The sequence below is a fragment of the Panicum virgatum genome, chromosome 3N (assembly GCF_016808335.1).
Source record: "Panicum virgatum strain AP13 chromosome 3N, P.virgatum_v5, whole genome shotgun sequence".
Taxonomy (NCBI): domain Eukaryota; kingdom Viridiplantae; phylum Streptophyta; class Magnoliopsida; order Poales; family Poaceae; genus Panicum; species Panicum virgatum.
This window is the reverse complement of record NC_053147.1, coordinates 30,169,885-30,187,073: the sequence shown is the minus strand read 5'-3', so window position 1 is coordinate 30,187,073 and position 17,189 is coordinate 30,169,885. Positions and strand designations below refer to the sequence as shown.

At 38.9% G+C, this 17,189-nt stretch overlaps 1 protein-coding gene and 1 pseudogene across 1 annotated transcript; one reads left to right on the top strand and one right to left on the bottom strand.

The window, feature by feature from the left end:
- Nucleotides 1-2,764: 2,764 nt before the first annotated feature.
- Nucleotides 2,765-4,222, bottom strand: LOC120667735 (peroxygenase-like). The gene is made up of 5 exons (XM_039947749.1): nucleotides 4,129-4,222; nucleotides 3,567-3,652; nucleotides 3,258-3,357; nucleotides 3,019-3,139; nucleotides 2,765-2,903 (listed from the first exon to the last, which is right to left on the bottom strand). The coding sequence occupies exons 1-5, from the start codon at nucleotides 4,220-4,222 to the stop codon at nucleotides 2,765-2,767; spliced, it is 540 nt and encodes a 179-aa protein (XP_039803683.1).
- Nucleotides 4,223-5,168: 946 nt separating this feature from the next.
- LOC120665625 lies at nucleotides 5,169-16,531 on the top strand (annotated as a pseudogene).
- The last annotated feature ends 658 nt before the right edge of the window (nucleotides 16,532-17,189 follow it).

The following is a 17,189-nucleotide window of genomic DNA, read 5'->3' as shown; positions in this document are numbered from 1 at the left end:
TCGGCCTCGGCCTCGGCCTCGGCCTCGGTCCTCGCCGTTCTCTTCTCTCGTGGCCTCGTGGCGCCACATGCGGACAAGCTGCCGCGGGCTCTTGGCCGTGACGCCGCCACAGGGCGCCTTGCCTGGTGGGTGACCGCCGCGCTGGATCCTGCGTGCAGCGCGGGGCCCGCTCGGCGGTTCGGTCCCTGCACTGCACTGCAGGCTTGCAGCATCGATTTTATCCTCTCCCTCGGCTGCCGAGTCCACTTGCTGCTGTCTTTCTCTTTCTCTGCTGCTGCTCACTTTTGTCTCTGTTAACAGCAGACAATCAGCTGCACGCCGGCCGGCCAGTTCGGTCAGTTCAGCTCCACACAGAAGATAGTCCTTGTGCTCGGATGGAACGCTTCTATTCTGTGCCTGCTGTCGCCGGCGCGTCCATGGAAAGTGAAGGGGAACGCGTGCCTCCTCACCACTCAAGAGAAATCCACAGAGAGAGAAAGAGAATGTTCCGGTGCATGCAGCTATATGTATAACCAAGAGGCGGGAGCTGCAAGCAAACGCGATACTCGATCCACAAGCATAACGAGGAGCTTGTAGCCGCTGCCTGGAGCCGCTTGCTAGTTGCTTGCTTGTGGTAGCCGCTTGCTAGTTGCTTGCTTGTGGTAGACGACGACGTAACCGGTACTCGATCCACAAGCAGCGATGCGTGGTGGGAGGATGAGCATCGTCAACTGGCACAGCAAGCTTCAAGTGCTAAGCATCTGAGGCTATTCGTACAAGATGCAGCATTTGACTCGTTGTGTGCATTAACCCACTACTCTAACGATTGATTATCATAGTTCACCGTATAGCTTGTTTATTATTAGTATAGGTAACTTATTTATAATTTTTTTGCATACAGGAATATTATACGAATATAATTACTTTTTTATGATTTATTATAGAAAGAAATTAATAATATGCAAATAGCCTTAGAAATTTGTGATATTTTGTCGAGAGGCAACATATGTCCACTTAGCTTACATGAAAAAGTTTGGACAACAAACCCCACAAGGTGCCTGCATTTCGCATTTCTTTCATACGGGTTACACGTGAAGTCACTTTAGCCCTTCAAGTTTCAACATGATTTAGTTTGATTTATGATTTTTCATGTGGAGACTTGAGGTTACCTTTGTATAGCATGGTTATTAGTCTAGATAACTTATTTGTAATTTTCAGTCAACATGAGAATATTTTATGAATTTAATTGAATTTTTAATGATTTACTATAGAAAGAAATAAATAATACACAAATAGCCTTAGAAATTCATGATATTTAGCTAAGGGGTAACAGATGTCCGCTTAGCTTCCTCGAAAAAGTTTGGATAAAAAACTCCACAAGGTGCCGACCTTTCTTTCTTTCATACGGCTTCCACACGTGAAGTCACTTATTTATAATTTTCGATCAACACTGGAATATTTTCTAAATTTAATTGCACTTTTGATGATTTACTGCAAATAGCCTAAAAAACCCGCAACATTTGGTGGAGGGACAATAGTTACCTTTTTATTGCATGATTATTGGTATAGATACTTTATTTAAGATTTTCGGTCAATACAAAAATATAATATAAAGAATAAATAATGCCGCATGCAACACAAACTGTGCTAGGCTCGTGTGGCTTAGCGAGGCGCCGGTGCTTCGGCCTCGGATTGAAACGAACCATGTGCTTGCCAATTTTACTCCCATTTTTGTTAAAAAATTTTACTCCCATTTTTGTCTTTTTAACGCACCAATTTTACTCCCATTTTTGTCTTTTTAACCCATTTTTGTCTTTTTAACGCAAAAAATGCTAGAAATGGACGCTGGGCCACGGTCACAGTCCATGGGCTGCCACGGGCCATCGTTTTTTTCTTTTATTTAAAGTATTCTTAACTTTTTTTTCTCTCCCATTTTTGTCTTTTTAACCCATTTTTGTCTTTTTAACGCAAAAAATGCTAGCAATGGACGCTGGGCCACGGTCACAGTCCATGGGCTGACACGGGCCATCGTTTTTTTTTCTTTTATTTAAAATATTCTTAACTTTTTTTCTTAATCCTTTGATTTTTTTTTGCCATGGTAAAACACAGAAGCTGCTTAACTTTATTATTGTCAACTTTTTAGTAGAGATTTTGGTATAGTGCGTCGGCCAACTTTGTTTTTTAAACGCGCATACATAGATTTCTCCTTATAAATTACTATCCATCACCTCCTCTTAAATTCCTTAAATTACTAGTAGGTGGTCAACCACTTATGATAAACATATCAAACAATCAAAGTCGTCATGAGCAATATAGTCACAAAGTTGGCATCGAAACGCATCGTCACTGTCACTAAGATATGGCTCATAAACTAAGCGAATTAATGATGAATTGCTCGTCGTAGAAGGTCAAATCCAATCCCTTGCAGTGAGTGAGTCCAATGGATCCAGGGCTCCAGGCTGCTCACTTGCTGCTGTCTTGCACTTTGGTCTCGCTGCACTTTGGTCTCTGCTGCTACTCACTTGCTCCGGTCGAAACTGAAGTCACAAACAGGTAAGGAAATACATTTCAAAGGGGTAGCAAGGCAAGCTTCAAACAATATCGTGAAACAGAAGTGTAATACTTACTGCTTAAAAACCTCCTTAACACGTCGCTTAATTGGGTGAGAAGGCTTGAAATTATTATACCATGCCATTTTTGTGACACCCGGCCAGTTCAAATGGTAATTTGCTTTGTATTGCCTGCCCTTTCCCAGGCGGGACAACCTGACCCTGGGTGCATTAATTCAGGAGGATTTCTTGTAGTCTTGCAGCCGCTCAAACAGGCTGCCATCGAAAGCGCCCCGGACAGTCTCACGCTGCAAAAGACCATCCTTATCCTTTGCCACGCTATAGAGTAAGAACCATTCACCCGCAGCACCGATCCTGAAGGGACGAGATCACGGAACATTCGAAAAATCGAAGCGCATGCATGAACAAGTTTTTATTTTTGGATGAACGTTAAGAATGCTGCTATAGTTCAACTATATGTCTGACTTACCAGCCAGGAAAATCATACGCATTGCGGTTTCCTTTAAGCATGGTGATCAACTCATGTATTGTCAAAGCATTCAGATGGGTTCGACCGTACTTGCTGAATATGGCATCGAACTTCGATCGATGGATCAAACCTGTGCGAGACGACCAAGTAAAAATCTAGTTATATATGGTTGTTATGGGTGGAAGGAATGGCATTATGCCTTTGCAGGTCTCTCAGAAGGAATAATAGCTTGATCAGTACATACCTCCCTTCAGTGTCATAGGATTCAGAATCGCTCCCGTACTTGCCCTTGTGGATGTTCTTTATATGGATGAACAGCAAAGGAGAAGGTAACCATCCCTGAATTCAGAAAGAGAATCTGATCAACAAGAGCTCATACTAGCGTTCGTTAGCTTCTCTAGGATCGTTCCAGCTGAGATAGCCGTTTGAAGAGGAAGTGACTGACTTTCCCAAAACTGACTGTCTGAAGGAGAATTCGGATGCAGCAACTCGTTTGAGATGCCCAAGTCGCGCAAAGATAAAGCCGAAAGGGGACATGAGAACTTTACCGTCTGAGTGGGATAACTGAGGAACAGATGGATCAGCATAGTGGCCATGAATGATACAGGGAGCCCACAGCCTATTGCTCGCAGGCCTGAAAACCAAGGAGGCACAAACATCATGGTCACAACTCAGAACAGCTGAATCAACAACACAGGCTTGTCTCATCTCATCCGTAAACAGAGTAGTACTATGTTTTTTTTTAATTTGCACGCTGCGCTAACGCAAGCGGGTTCGTTCACTTGAATGGAAACAAAAGTACAAAACAATAAAGTAAGAGAACTCGCTACGGCTGCTTGCCTGAAACGGCAGAGGCAACACACGTCGTCATCTTTGAAATAATGTTTCCTCCAGCAGGATTACACACGATTGCTGGCCATTTTAGGATTAGGATTTGAGTGGTAAAACATAGCAGCCAGACCAACCGACCGTTTGCGCAGCAGAGATCGGCTGCTGGCTGCTGGACGGTGTCTCTCTTAACTGCGACAATGGACATGCAGCTGCACGCCGACTTTCACAATTCGGGAATGCGGAGCTCAAAAGCCATAGATGAGCATCTTAACCCTCGACAATCCTTGTCTCTCTTAACCAGCTGCACGCCGACTTTCACAATTCGGGAATGTGGCATGACGAGCTTGGCATATGACCGTTCAAAAGCGTCCATTCTTCTAGCCAGCCATCTATGAATACCCTGGCGACTGGCGAAGAGAACAGAAGGAAGCAGCTTCTCCTTCCTCTGGTGCCTTCTCCTCCTTCTCCTCTCCTCACTACACAAAGCGTAGTCCACATGCCAGCTCCAAAGCAGCCATCAACCATGCATGCAAACTACTGAACTTTGTTGTCTCTCACAATCGAGGCAGAGGCAGATTCTTTAGCTAGTTTGGGAAGCCTAGCGGCGTGCACCGTTGGACAGGACTAAGGACATGGACATGGAGCATGGAGGAGTGATAATAGCCTGGCGCCAGAGAACATGGGTGCTTCCTTCCCCATCTCCGCCGATCTCGCCTTTATATGCGTTCTAGTTCTGCTATTCGCGTTCGCGTTCTGTTATTCTCGCCTTCCGCTAGCTCTTCATTCTTGTCGCAGGCAAGCATGAGTTAATTATAGTTTATTTTAGAGATTCCATAAAACAAGCCGCACAAGGCTACTCTAGCATATGCTAGATTTCTTGTCCACCTCTGGATTCTTTGGGCAGTAGTATATTTAATTTTATTAATTATCAAGTAAATCCAATAACACAGCTTAATACAACAGGGGTGCTGCAACAAGAGGGATGAATGCCTGCGACTTAGGTAAGGGCAGGGTGCTACTGAAGCTGGTAAAAGATGTGAAAGGATTAATTAGAAGTAAAGCGGTTCAGAGGGGTAAATGTGAACAAACAAAATTGATCTGCTAACTATCTAGTTTAGAAAAAGAAGTTGCTAAATATTCCTGATGTGCACTGGTTGAAGGGGCTAATGTCCAGACCATTGCAGTTCAACCAAATATGTAGATATTTACTTATAATTTCTGGTTGTGTACAAAAAATCTAATTAGCGCTATTCTCCGGTCGTGTACAGAAATTCTAAAAACAAGCTAAAGTTCACTCACGGAACTATTTTTTTCATTCATTTGCATTCATGGTCTCAAAAGCGTAGTCCACATGCCAGCTCCAAAGCAGCCATCAACCATGCATGCAAACTACTGAACTTTGTTGTCTCTCACAATCGAGGCAGAGGCAGATTCTTTAGCTAGTTTGGGAAGCCTAGCGGCGTGCACCGTTGGACAGGACTAAGGACATGGACATGGAGCATGGAGGAGGAGTGATAATAGCCTGGCGCCAGAGAACATGGGTGCTTCCTTCCCCATCTCCGCCTATCTCGCCTTTATATGCGTTCTAGTTCTGCTATTCGCGTTCGCGTTCTGTTATTCTCGCCTTCCGCTAGCTCTTCATTCTTCCGCTCGTGCCGGTCAGTTTTCCCCTTCCTTCCGCTAGCTCGCTCTCGCCGCCGCCATCGATCCATGGCTTGCTGCCCCACCCCCAGCAAGTGTATCCAAGAGGCGGGAGTTGCAAGCAAACGTGATACTCGATCCACAAGTATAACGAGGAGCTTGTAGCCGCTGCCTGGAGCCGCTTGCTAGTTGCTTGCTTGTGGTAGCCGCTTGCTAGTTGCTTGCTTGTGGTAGACGACGACATAACCGGTACTCGATCCACAAGCAGCGATGCGTGGTGGGAGGATGAGCATCGTCAACTGGCACAGCAAGCTTCAAGTGCTCAGCCTCGACTTCCACCCCGTCTCCGGTTGTCTCGCCACTGCCGGTGCCGACCACGAAATCAAGGCAAGTCAGGCGCCATTGCATGCATGTTTCTGCACCCAACAACACTATTAGCTAATTAGCTGCTATATATGATCTATTCGGCTAACTATTAGTAATACCGTCTTAGCTAGAAACCGCCTGAGGAAACGAGTTTTGAATTTGTTCCAGATCTGGGGGATATCGTCGTCGGGTGGTTCAGATGACGAGGTCCCCACTGCCACCTTTCAGGCTGCCCTGACCTGCAACGGCAGCGGCAACGCACATAACTCCGCTGTCAACGTCGTGCGCTTCTCCCCTTGTGGTATGAACGGCAATACCGCAAGCATTCCTTTTCCCTTTTGAGTCTATATGAGTGATTTCGTTCTTTGTGTTGTTTACAATTGAATACAAAGCAACTTGCATCGAGTCACATATAACTACTAACGTCGTTTCTGGGGTTTTGGCCTGGTTTCAGGGGAATATCTTGCCTCCGGTGCTGATGGTATGCTGCTTAACTTGACAGGAGTATACATACTCCTATATATATATATATATATATATATATATATATATATATATATATATATATATATATATATATATATATATATATCATGTTATAAATTATAATTAGTCTTGCGAGCCATCGGGGAACTAGTTTTGTCCATCGTCTTTGTTGCGGCAAGACAACTGAACACTAACACATAATGATCATCAGATGGATTATTGCATGTCTTCTAGGTTCTGAATTGCCGTACCTGTTTTGTAACCTACAGATGGCTCTATTATTGTGAGGAAATTACATCGATCTGGTGATTACAGTGAGGCATGGAATCAAGTACACAAGATGTTACTGTGAGCTCTAATCACTTCTTAAGTTGAAGCCTTCTTTCGAAGTTTGCTAAATTGTAACGGCCTTGTTAATTTATAACACACATAGGTTGCATCGCATGAAGGTTCTTGACCTTCAGTGGTCACACGATAGCGCATTTATTGTTTCAGCATCTGCTGACACCACTTGTGTGATTTGGGATCAATGTTTAAAATAGCCGGATATATCGGCCGATATATCCGGATATATCAGTTCGGCAGGCTCGGGGATAAGATAAGCCATGTTTAGCGCTAAACTGGATTTGCCGATAATCGTAGATATTAGACGCTAAAATGGCCTCCATTTATCCCGATATCCTGATGTTGGGCTTCTACTGGGCTGATTTTGGCCCGCACGAACCCTAGCTTGCTTCTCTTCTCTGGTTGACTTAGTTCTCATCTCCTCTCAGTCTCTCACACGAGTGCGGCGGCGGCGACGTGCGGCGTGCGGCGGAATCCACGAGCGCGGCGGCACACACGAGCGCGTCGGCAAGCAGCGCCTGGGCGAGCAGCCATGTCTGGGCAGCAATCAGAAGGTCCATTACGTACGTTCTTCTTCAGTTCTTAGTTTCTTTGTACTTTATACATATAACAATCAGCAAGATGGTACAGCAATCAGCAATCAGCAAGGTGTATATGGGATTATGAGTATCTAACTGTCAAATGTGTAGATCTTGAACATGAATATGAGGATTTTGGAATTAGATAGGTAGGCTTGTCATTGTCAGTTATCACTTGGTATTTGGTATAGCAAATATTGATGGCCACTCTTCATATTCCACTTCTGGAGATGAGTAGATGTAAATATCACTTTATCAGTTTATGCCTTCATGGTTTATCAAGTTATTTTTCATGTTGACTGTCAGGCAATGGCTGAATGCCTTATCTGTTGAAGACAAAAAACTTTTTGTATCATTTAGTCTATGGCTCTATCTACTGAACATTGTGTTTACTGCTTTGATGGTGTGTTTGCTGCTTTACTGTAAGTCTGTAACCTGTATACTTGTTGCAATGTTGCTTGGTGAACACTTGCCGATAAATAATTTATCCTGCGGATATATCCCGATATATCCTTTGTAGCTGCTGGAAAAGCTTGGGGATAAGTTGCATATCCGGTTATTTTGAACATTGTTTGGGATGCTAGTAAAGGTAACTCCTCCTACTATCGACTATCGGAAGGTTATTTCGAATTATTCTCTTGGATGGGTTGTATGTCACACTCATACTCATCAGGCAAGGTGCACCAAGAGTTAAGGGGGCATCAGAATCATGTTAAGGGCGTGGCATGGGATCCTTCGGAACAATATATTGCTTCGCTGAATTCTGATTGGAGCTGCAAGATATATGCAAATAAGCCCAAAGAAGGCACACGCATGAACTTTGTTTGTGAGCACACACTGGTGAAGGAGGTATGATACCACATAAACCACATAAACCCTCATTTGCTAGAGCATTTGTTTGCAGCCAACACTTGAATCTCATTTATTTCATTTATTTCATGAAGAGAAACTACCATAAACCCTCATTGCTTCATTTTGCTAGAGCATTTGAATTTGAATTAATGAAAACTTATTTGCTTTGCAGCCAGTAGTTGAATCCCATTTATTCTATGATGATGAGAAACTACCATCTTTCTTTCGGAGGTTGGCATGGTCACCAGACGGGTCTTTTCTACTACTGCCCGCAGGTACATACATATATTATATTTAGTCCATTCATCCCATTTTTTCCTCTCATAATAGCCAATGTTAAAAGTAATATAGATAGAGATGGTTAATAATTGACATGGAAACTTAAAGGCTGGGGTTATACAAATTTAGTGGATTAAATTGAATCATCTTTAATAGCTATAAAGGTTTATAACTTAAATCTAGATTTAGGCATTAGCTTCTTAGTAAAACAACATAGTAGGTAATTTAAATATTTGTAATCGTTTTAGCAATAACAAAGTGAGTATGTAATTCAAATGCATATTCAAGAATTACATTAAACCATAATTAATAATGAAAGAGTACGTAATTTACATATGAATTTAGGGAGTTGGTTTTAAATCTTATTTAATAAGGGCATAGGGTAATTTAAATGTGACTTTAGGGGTTATTTTAATTCATTAATTTGATAAAACTTTAGAGAATTTCTAGAATTTATTTGTCTTTTTTTTATACCTGTCTAGTAACATAATAATGTTCGGTTGCCTATTTTGATTGATCAGGTATTTCTTCTTCCAAAGGGTCCTCCTCCTACATAATGTCAAGGCACGACCTCTCAAGGTACCAGGACATGCCTGGCAAAGGCATGGCCGTAATACTCTCTCCGTACTCCCTCTATTAATGATATGAAATACCATATTTTTAGCTAATGAGCTAGGCTATTTTGTGTTTTTATGCCAGATATACTCTTTTTATGTTCTTTTATGTTAGTTATGTTAGTGATCGACATTCTTTCCTTGCCACTCAGACCTGCCACACAACTCATCGGGCCAAGTGCTACAGTAGCAGTGCGCTTCTGCCCTGTTCTATTTAAACGACGTCGTCCTAACTCAGGTTACGTGGAAGGCTATTTGTTTTGCCAAGGTCTATTACAGTGAGGTGAATAACCTTACAGATTTTGCAGATGGCTTCTTTGATGAGCTTCCTTACAGAGTTGTTTTTGCTGTTGCTACTTTAAACTCTGTATGTGTACGATTCTGAAAGTGTTCTGCCACTTACAATATATGCCAATCTACACTATGCTGCTATAACAGATATTGCATGGTGAGTTCTGCCATCTATGAGCCCTTGTTCTTGAGATAGCCTAAGAATAGGCTAAGAATTGAGCTTTGCATACCTGAACCGAACTGGGACTAACTTCTGTATTTGTCACAGGTCTTCTGATGCTACATACCTGGCACTATCATCACAAGATGGCACCTGCACTATAATAGAGTTTGACAACGAGGAACTGGGACAGCCTCGCATCCTCCCTGCTGGTACGTATATTTAACTACTCCCTCCGTTCCAAAATAAATATTGGTCGTTTGACTTTTTTGAGGTTAAGTTTGACCGGCTTGTCTTATTAAAAAACTTTTTGAAAATTTGAAAAGTTTCAAGTCATGATTAAAGTATACTATATGCTATATCACGTCACAATGAAAATAAACAAAGTTGATAAATTTTTCTAAATAAGACAAGCCGGTGACCTCAAAAAAGTCAAACGACCAATATTTTGGAACGGAGGGAGTATTATTCATTTCATTCATCTTTCCATTTGCTTACTTATTTTCTTCATTTTCTTCATGGGTGTGCTTGTTGAATTGCATTGCCGCTTACAACATTCCATTCATTATTTTGCCGCCTACAACATTCCGTTCATTATTTGTGTAGTACAGTAGTACATCATGGGGAATTTAATTTCTCTTTTTATGACGACTATCATCATCCGAATTACCTATATAAGTGTATAGTATAAGTGTATGGTAACATTGAAAATCAGTCACGTGTCTAAGCAGTCCTTACGTCCTCTCCATATCATTTGCCATCTAAACCATATTTCTTTTCTTCTTACCAACTGCATCACTTTCAAGAAAAAGGGCGTATTTCATATTCCAGTCCTTTTCTTTTTCCTCCTTTGACTTGTGGTACTTAGTATTGGCGTAGCCATCGAACAACTCAGAACCTCTCTTTGTTGCTCAACACTTAGTTGCCGATCTAATTCCGAGTGACAACAACCAATGTCTTTTACATACACAATGTCTTTTTTTCTTGGTTGAATATGCAAATTTCTAGAAGAGTGTACTCTTCTGACATGGCCCAATTTTGGACAATTTTTTAGGATCAAATGAAGCTGCCGAAGGAAAAATGACATGCAAAAATAAGGAGCCGGTATCGTCAGAGATTGAAGAAATTGCCAGCGAGCCTAGGATGGAAGAAATTGCCAGCGAGCCTAGGATGGAAGGCAGCCCTGTGCTGGCTACAGGAGTTACAACGCCGTCATTATTGGCCCGGAATGCCACATTGAGTAAGCCTATGTTATTGTACTTGCACTTTAACCTTCCTAAAGTATGCAACAACCAAGGAGAGGAAGCATTTCATATCCACAAATATTCATATCCACACATGTTCAAATCTAAGTAGTGTATTAAAGGCAGAAAAATGATCTAAGATGAATGAGAAGACATTTATTTCAGGATTTAGGATGACCATAGAAAATAGAACTTTTTATTGTTCTTTGAGAACAATTTTTTCTTCTTCTAGACTTTTGTTCTCACTTGCATCCAATTGATTTCCAATATGGACAAATAAATATAACTTGAATTTATATAATTTGAGCCAAGCCCAAATAATATAATGACTGACGTCAAGTTGCTCGTTTCACATGCTACGTGACACAGAAACTACAGAAACTCAAACTGAGCACCACACTCCCGTCTCCTAATCTTCCAAGCACAAAAGAATAGAAGAAAATATGGAGACGGCATGCCTCCGAAGCCATCGGTGTCGAAGAAGATCCTCCTGGGATAGACGCTGGGAAACACATTCGACGACTGCATGACTATCTTCCTCTCGATCGACTGACAGCTAGTAGTAACGGCGTCCCACACCTCTGGTACTCTCTCAATTTCTCCATCTTATTGGTTTGTTTATCTGCGTAACAAGTGTTGAATATAGTGATTAGATGGATGGTGGTTATATTGGTTGAGGCAATAATTATGAATTTGTATATGATAAGCCAATTTACATTTATACAAATGTGACAACGACCTAATCCTCAAAAAATCATATTTATTACAATGACATGTGCTATATAATTTAGAATTTTATATACTATGAGTAATTTTCATGTCGTCAACTAAACTTTCATAACCGTGCCAATAAAAATGAACAATATAAGTTTCACTTGATATATGAATAAAATAGGAAGTTGTTACCACATAATGACTTACTTGAAAGAAAGAATAGTGCTCAGCATCAAGTCTTTGCATAATTCTCTCTCCGATTACGACCAAAGATTGCTGATCTTTAGATTCGTCTACCACTTTATCTTGATGCCTCACATGATGAAAAAAATCTTTTAAAAGATTTTTTATTCCGGGTAAATGCATCATTGGTGCCTCAATCTCAATCTCAATTTCTGTTTCAGAATATTGTTGTTGAGACTTGAGTAGTGACTGAACCATAATAATACTATGGTCCAAACCAACAATCTCAAAAGCACCAACATCAAAGTGGTCTATAATTTTTGCTTCAAATATCCTAATAGATATGAAGTTAGGTTCAGAACTTCTACATGCCAAGAGATTAACAAGAGTCTTTACAATTTTTGTTGTTGTGGATATCTCTGCCAAAAATTATTGGTCTTGTGTTGCAACAATTGCATGCATCAATCTCAACCCTTCCAGTCTGTCACCGGCAGATATAGAATTTAGACAATTGATTGCAAAAGGTTGAATCCTTAAGTCTTCGGCAGAGAGAGAATTCTTGATACATCTTTTGTATGTAGATGTAAAATAGTGATCTATGGACTTATATCCTTGTTTATAATTGAGATTGAGACTCTTTGCTAATCGGAAGCGAAGGATAGGATAAATCAATGACATAATGACAAAAGTTGTCAAATAACATATGCCATGGATGAAGTTGAATGCATAAAAAAATATCCATACTGGATGTATGTCATTCTCATTGAATAGTGGAATATAAGAAATTATAGTGAGAAGGCCTGATAATGGCATTTGGATGTTATGTGTAAAGATTGAGTCATAGAGGAGCAGCAATTCTGATGTTGAAAGGTGAATCCTAACAACAAATGTGATGCCAATGATGAATACCACGTGAAACAATATTTGGACGTTAGCATTGAACTTTACTTGTATATATTTTATGCCAAGAAGTATGGATACTGTGTAAATAATAACCATGGTTAAGAGTACTATGGCAGCATACAACCTGTAGTGACCAATAATAACAATCTGGCAACCAACTCCAATGGCTAGTAAGAGTGGAAAACACTAATATATGTAATTATGTTTCATAGCTTTGATGATCTTGGTATATCCGAGTAGGCTTGCCATGAACAAAACAAACATTTGAATTTGAATGTGATCAAGAATAGTTGCACCAGCATATAATAGTAAAAGCGTGTTAGAAATCAGTTCCGATATCTATACTAACATACTTCCACCCTTGATATAATAAGCGAAATCAGTAATTAGGTATAACCTTTTCTCGCTTATTATAATTTTTTTAAATAGTTGGTGCGCCCTGAAAAGACATGCATAACATGCATAAGTCTTACATATTTAATTTAAAAGGTACGTATGTTAATGAAAATCAAAATGAGTCTACCTTATGCTTTGAATCATGCATAGTAAATATACATAATAAACCTTGTCTTGGTGCTCGTTTCTGGTGATACTGTAGAAAACTAACAACACTACGGTAAGATATTGGTCTAGCCTTTCAAGAAATCCAAACCACGATATAAACGTGCATGCTCCTTGTTCTACAATGGTCCAAGGATGGACAGTTGGCTTCTTTGCTCCAAAACCTAAAACATGTATACATAATTATTATGTTATCCATTCACAGCTAAGGTGATATTTGATTGTTGATCTACATTTATAATATTTATTAACATTTATAAGGTAATATTTGATTGTTGATCTGAGAAGAGACAATAAAAGAAGGTGATATTTGATTGTTGATAAAAGTGATCGATATATATATATATATATATATATATATATATATATATATATATATATATATATATATATATATATATATATATATATATATATATATATATATATATATATATATATATATATATATATATATATATGAATCCAAACAGAACATATATACCACTTGCATTGCAAGGGTGGCAAGAACAAGTAAGGACATCTGTCAATGCACCTCAACACAAACATATAGGAAAGGAAACTAAGATAAGCATAACAAAATGAAAGATCTCAGATGGAATTAAGAACCGTGTTCCTCTGATTCTTTTGAACACATTTTTATTGCATGAGGGCTCCAAATGCATGCGTGCATGCATGCGTACATACATGCGTACATACATCGTATTAATATAATTAATAAAAAATTATTTTTGGAGCCCTCATGCAATAAAAATGTGTTCAAAAGACTCAGAGGAACACGGTTCTTAATTGCATATGAGATCTTTCATTTTGTTATGCTTATCTTAGTTTCCTATGTGTATGTGTTAAGGTGCATTGACAGATGTCCTTACTTGTTCTTGCCACCCTTGCAATGCAAGTGGTATATATGTTCTGTTTGGATTCCTATATATATATGTTATATGTCGATCTCTTTTATCAACAATCAAATATCACATTCTTTTATTGTCTCTTCTCAGATCAACAATCAAATATTACCTTATAAATGTTAATAAATGTAGATCAACAATCAAATATCACCCCTAGCTGTGAATGGACAACATAATAATTATGTATACATGTTTTATACATGTTTTAGGTTTTGGAGCAAAGAAGCCAACTGTCCATCCTTGGACCATTGTAGAACAAGGAGCATGCACGTTTATATCGTGGTTTGGATTTCTTGAAAGGCTAAACCAATATCTTACCATAGTGCTGTTGGTTTTGTACAGTGTAGCCAGTAACGAGCACCAAGACAAGGTTTATTATGCATATTTACTATGCATGATTCAAAGTATAAGGTAGACTAATTTTGATTTTCATTAACCATACGTACCTTTTAAATTAAATATGTAAGACTTATGCATGTTATGCATGTCTTTTCAGGGCGCACCAACTATTTAAAAAAAAGTTACAATAAGCGATTAAAGGTTATACCTAATTTCTGATTTCGCTTATTATATCAAGGGTGGAAGTATGTTAGTACGGATATCGGAACTGATTTCTAACATGCTTTTACCATTATATGCTGGTGCAACTATTCTTGATTACATTCAAATTCAAATGTTTGTTTTGTTCATGGCAAGCCTACTCGGATATACCAAGATCATCAAAGCTATGAAACATAATTACATATATGAGTGTTTTCCACTCTTACTAGCCATTGGAGTTGGTTGCCAAATTGTTATTATTGGTCACTACAGGCTGTATGCTGCCATAATACTCTTAACCATGGTTATTGTTTACACAGTATCCATACTTCTTGGCATAAAATGTATACAAGCAAAGTTGAATGCTAACGTCCAAATATTGTTTCACGTGGTATTCATCATTGGCATCACATTTGTTATTTGGATTCACCTTTCAACATCAGGATTGCTGCTCCTCTATGGCTCAACCTTTACACATAACATCCAAATGCCATTATCAGGCCTTCTCACTACAATTTCTTATATTCCACTATTCAATGAGAATGACCTACATCCAGTATGAATATTTTTTTATGCATTTAACTTCATCCATGGCATATGGTATTTGACAACTTATGTCATTGATTTATCCTATCCTTTGCTTCCGATTAGCAAAGAGTCTCAATCTCAATTATAAACAAGGATATAAGTCCATAGATCACTATTTTACATCTACATACAAAAGATGTATCAAGGATTCTCTCTCTGCCGAAGACTTAAGGATTCAACCTTTTGCAATCAATTGCCTAAATTCTATATCTGCCGGTGACAGACTGGAAGGGTCGGGATTGATGCATGCAATTGTTGCAACACAAGACCAACAATTTTTGGCAGAGATATCCACAACAACAAAAATTATAAAGACTCTTGTTAATCTTTTGGCATGTAGAAGTTCTGAACCTAACTTCATATCTATGAGGATATTTGCAGCAAAAATTGTAGACCACTTTGATGTTGGTGCTTTTGAGATTGTTGGTTTGGACCATAGTATTATTATGGTTCAGTCACTACTCAAGTCTCAACAATAATATTCTGAAACAAAAATTGAGATTGAGATTGAGGCACCAATGATGCATTTACCCGAAATAAAAAATCTTTTAAAAGATTTTTTTCATCATGTGAGACATCAAGATAAAGTGGTAGACGAATCTAAAAATCAGCAATATTTGGTCGTAATCAGAGAGAGAATTATGCAAAGACTTGATGCTGAGCACTATTCTTTCTTTCAAGTAAGTCATTATGTGGTAATAACTTCATATTTTATTCATATATCAAGTGAAACTTATATTGTTCATTTTTATTGGCACGGTTATGAAAGTTTAGTTGACGACATATGAAAATTACTCATAGTATATAAAGTTCTAAATTATATAGCACATGTCATTGTAATAAATATGATTTTTTGAGGATTATGTTGTTGTCACATTTGTGTAAATGTAAATTGGCTTATCCTATACAAATTCATAATTATTGCCTCAACCAATATTACCACCATCCATCTAATCACTATATTCAACACTTGTTACGCAGGTAAACAAACCAATAAGATGGAGAAATTGAGAGAGTACCAGAGGTGTGGGACGCCGTTACTACTAGCTGTCAGTCGATCGAGAGGAAGATAGTCATGCAGTCGTCGAATGTGTTTCCCAGCGTCTATCCCAGGAGGATCTTCTTCGACACCGATGGCTTCGGAGGCATGCCGTCTCCATCTTTTCTTCTGTTCTTTTGTGCTCGGAAGATTAGGAGACGGGAGTGTGGTGCTCAGTTTGAGTTTCTGTAGTTTCTGTGTCACGTAGCATGTGAAACGAGCAACTTGACGTCAGTCATTATATTATTTGGGCTTGGCTCAAATTATATAAATTCAAGTTATATTTATTTGTCCATATTGGAAATCAATTGGATGCAAGTGAGAACAAAAGTCTAGAAGAAGAAAAAAATGTTCTTAAAGAACAATAAAAAGTTCTATTTTCTATGGTCATCCTAAATCCTGAAATAAATGTCTTCTCATTCATCTTAGATCATTTTTCTGCCTTTAATACACTACTTTTGTTCCTTTTGTGCAACCGAGACATAAATTAGACGTTCAAAAAGAACATATCTGTTTTCCCCTTCTTATTAGCATAGGTCAGAAAAGTGAATCAAATATTGTGTATTTGCCTAGATTTGTTTAGAATTGGAATTTTCAGACACGTCATCCAATTTCCTCCACCTCAATCCACACAATTACACACAATTACTATGTTTATTTATTCCTAGGAGTTTTGTCCTATATACATATACACTTCAGACACCATGTTCTCAAAAAGAACAATAAAAAGTTCTCAAAGAAGAATAAAAAGTTCTCAAAGAACAATAAAAAGTTCTGTCATCCTGAAACAAATGTCATTGTTGATAGATTTGTTCCTTTTGTGCAACTGACATAGGTCACAAAAGTGAATCAAACATCAAAATATTGTGAATAATTATGAATTTTACTATTACTCCTTTCGAGGCTAGGAGGCCTCCAGATGCAAAGATAACTGTGATTTTTCTTCATTTTAGTCTATAGAAGTGTCAGCATGAAAGCACATCTAATATATCTGCTCTGCGTTAGAGCAGGTACTTTTGTTACAACTTTGTCTGAAATTCTCAACACC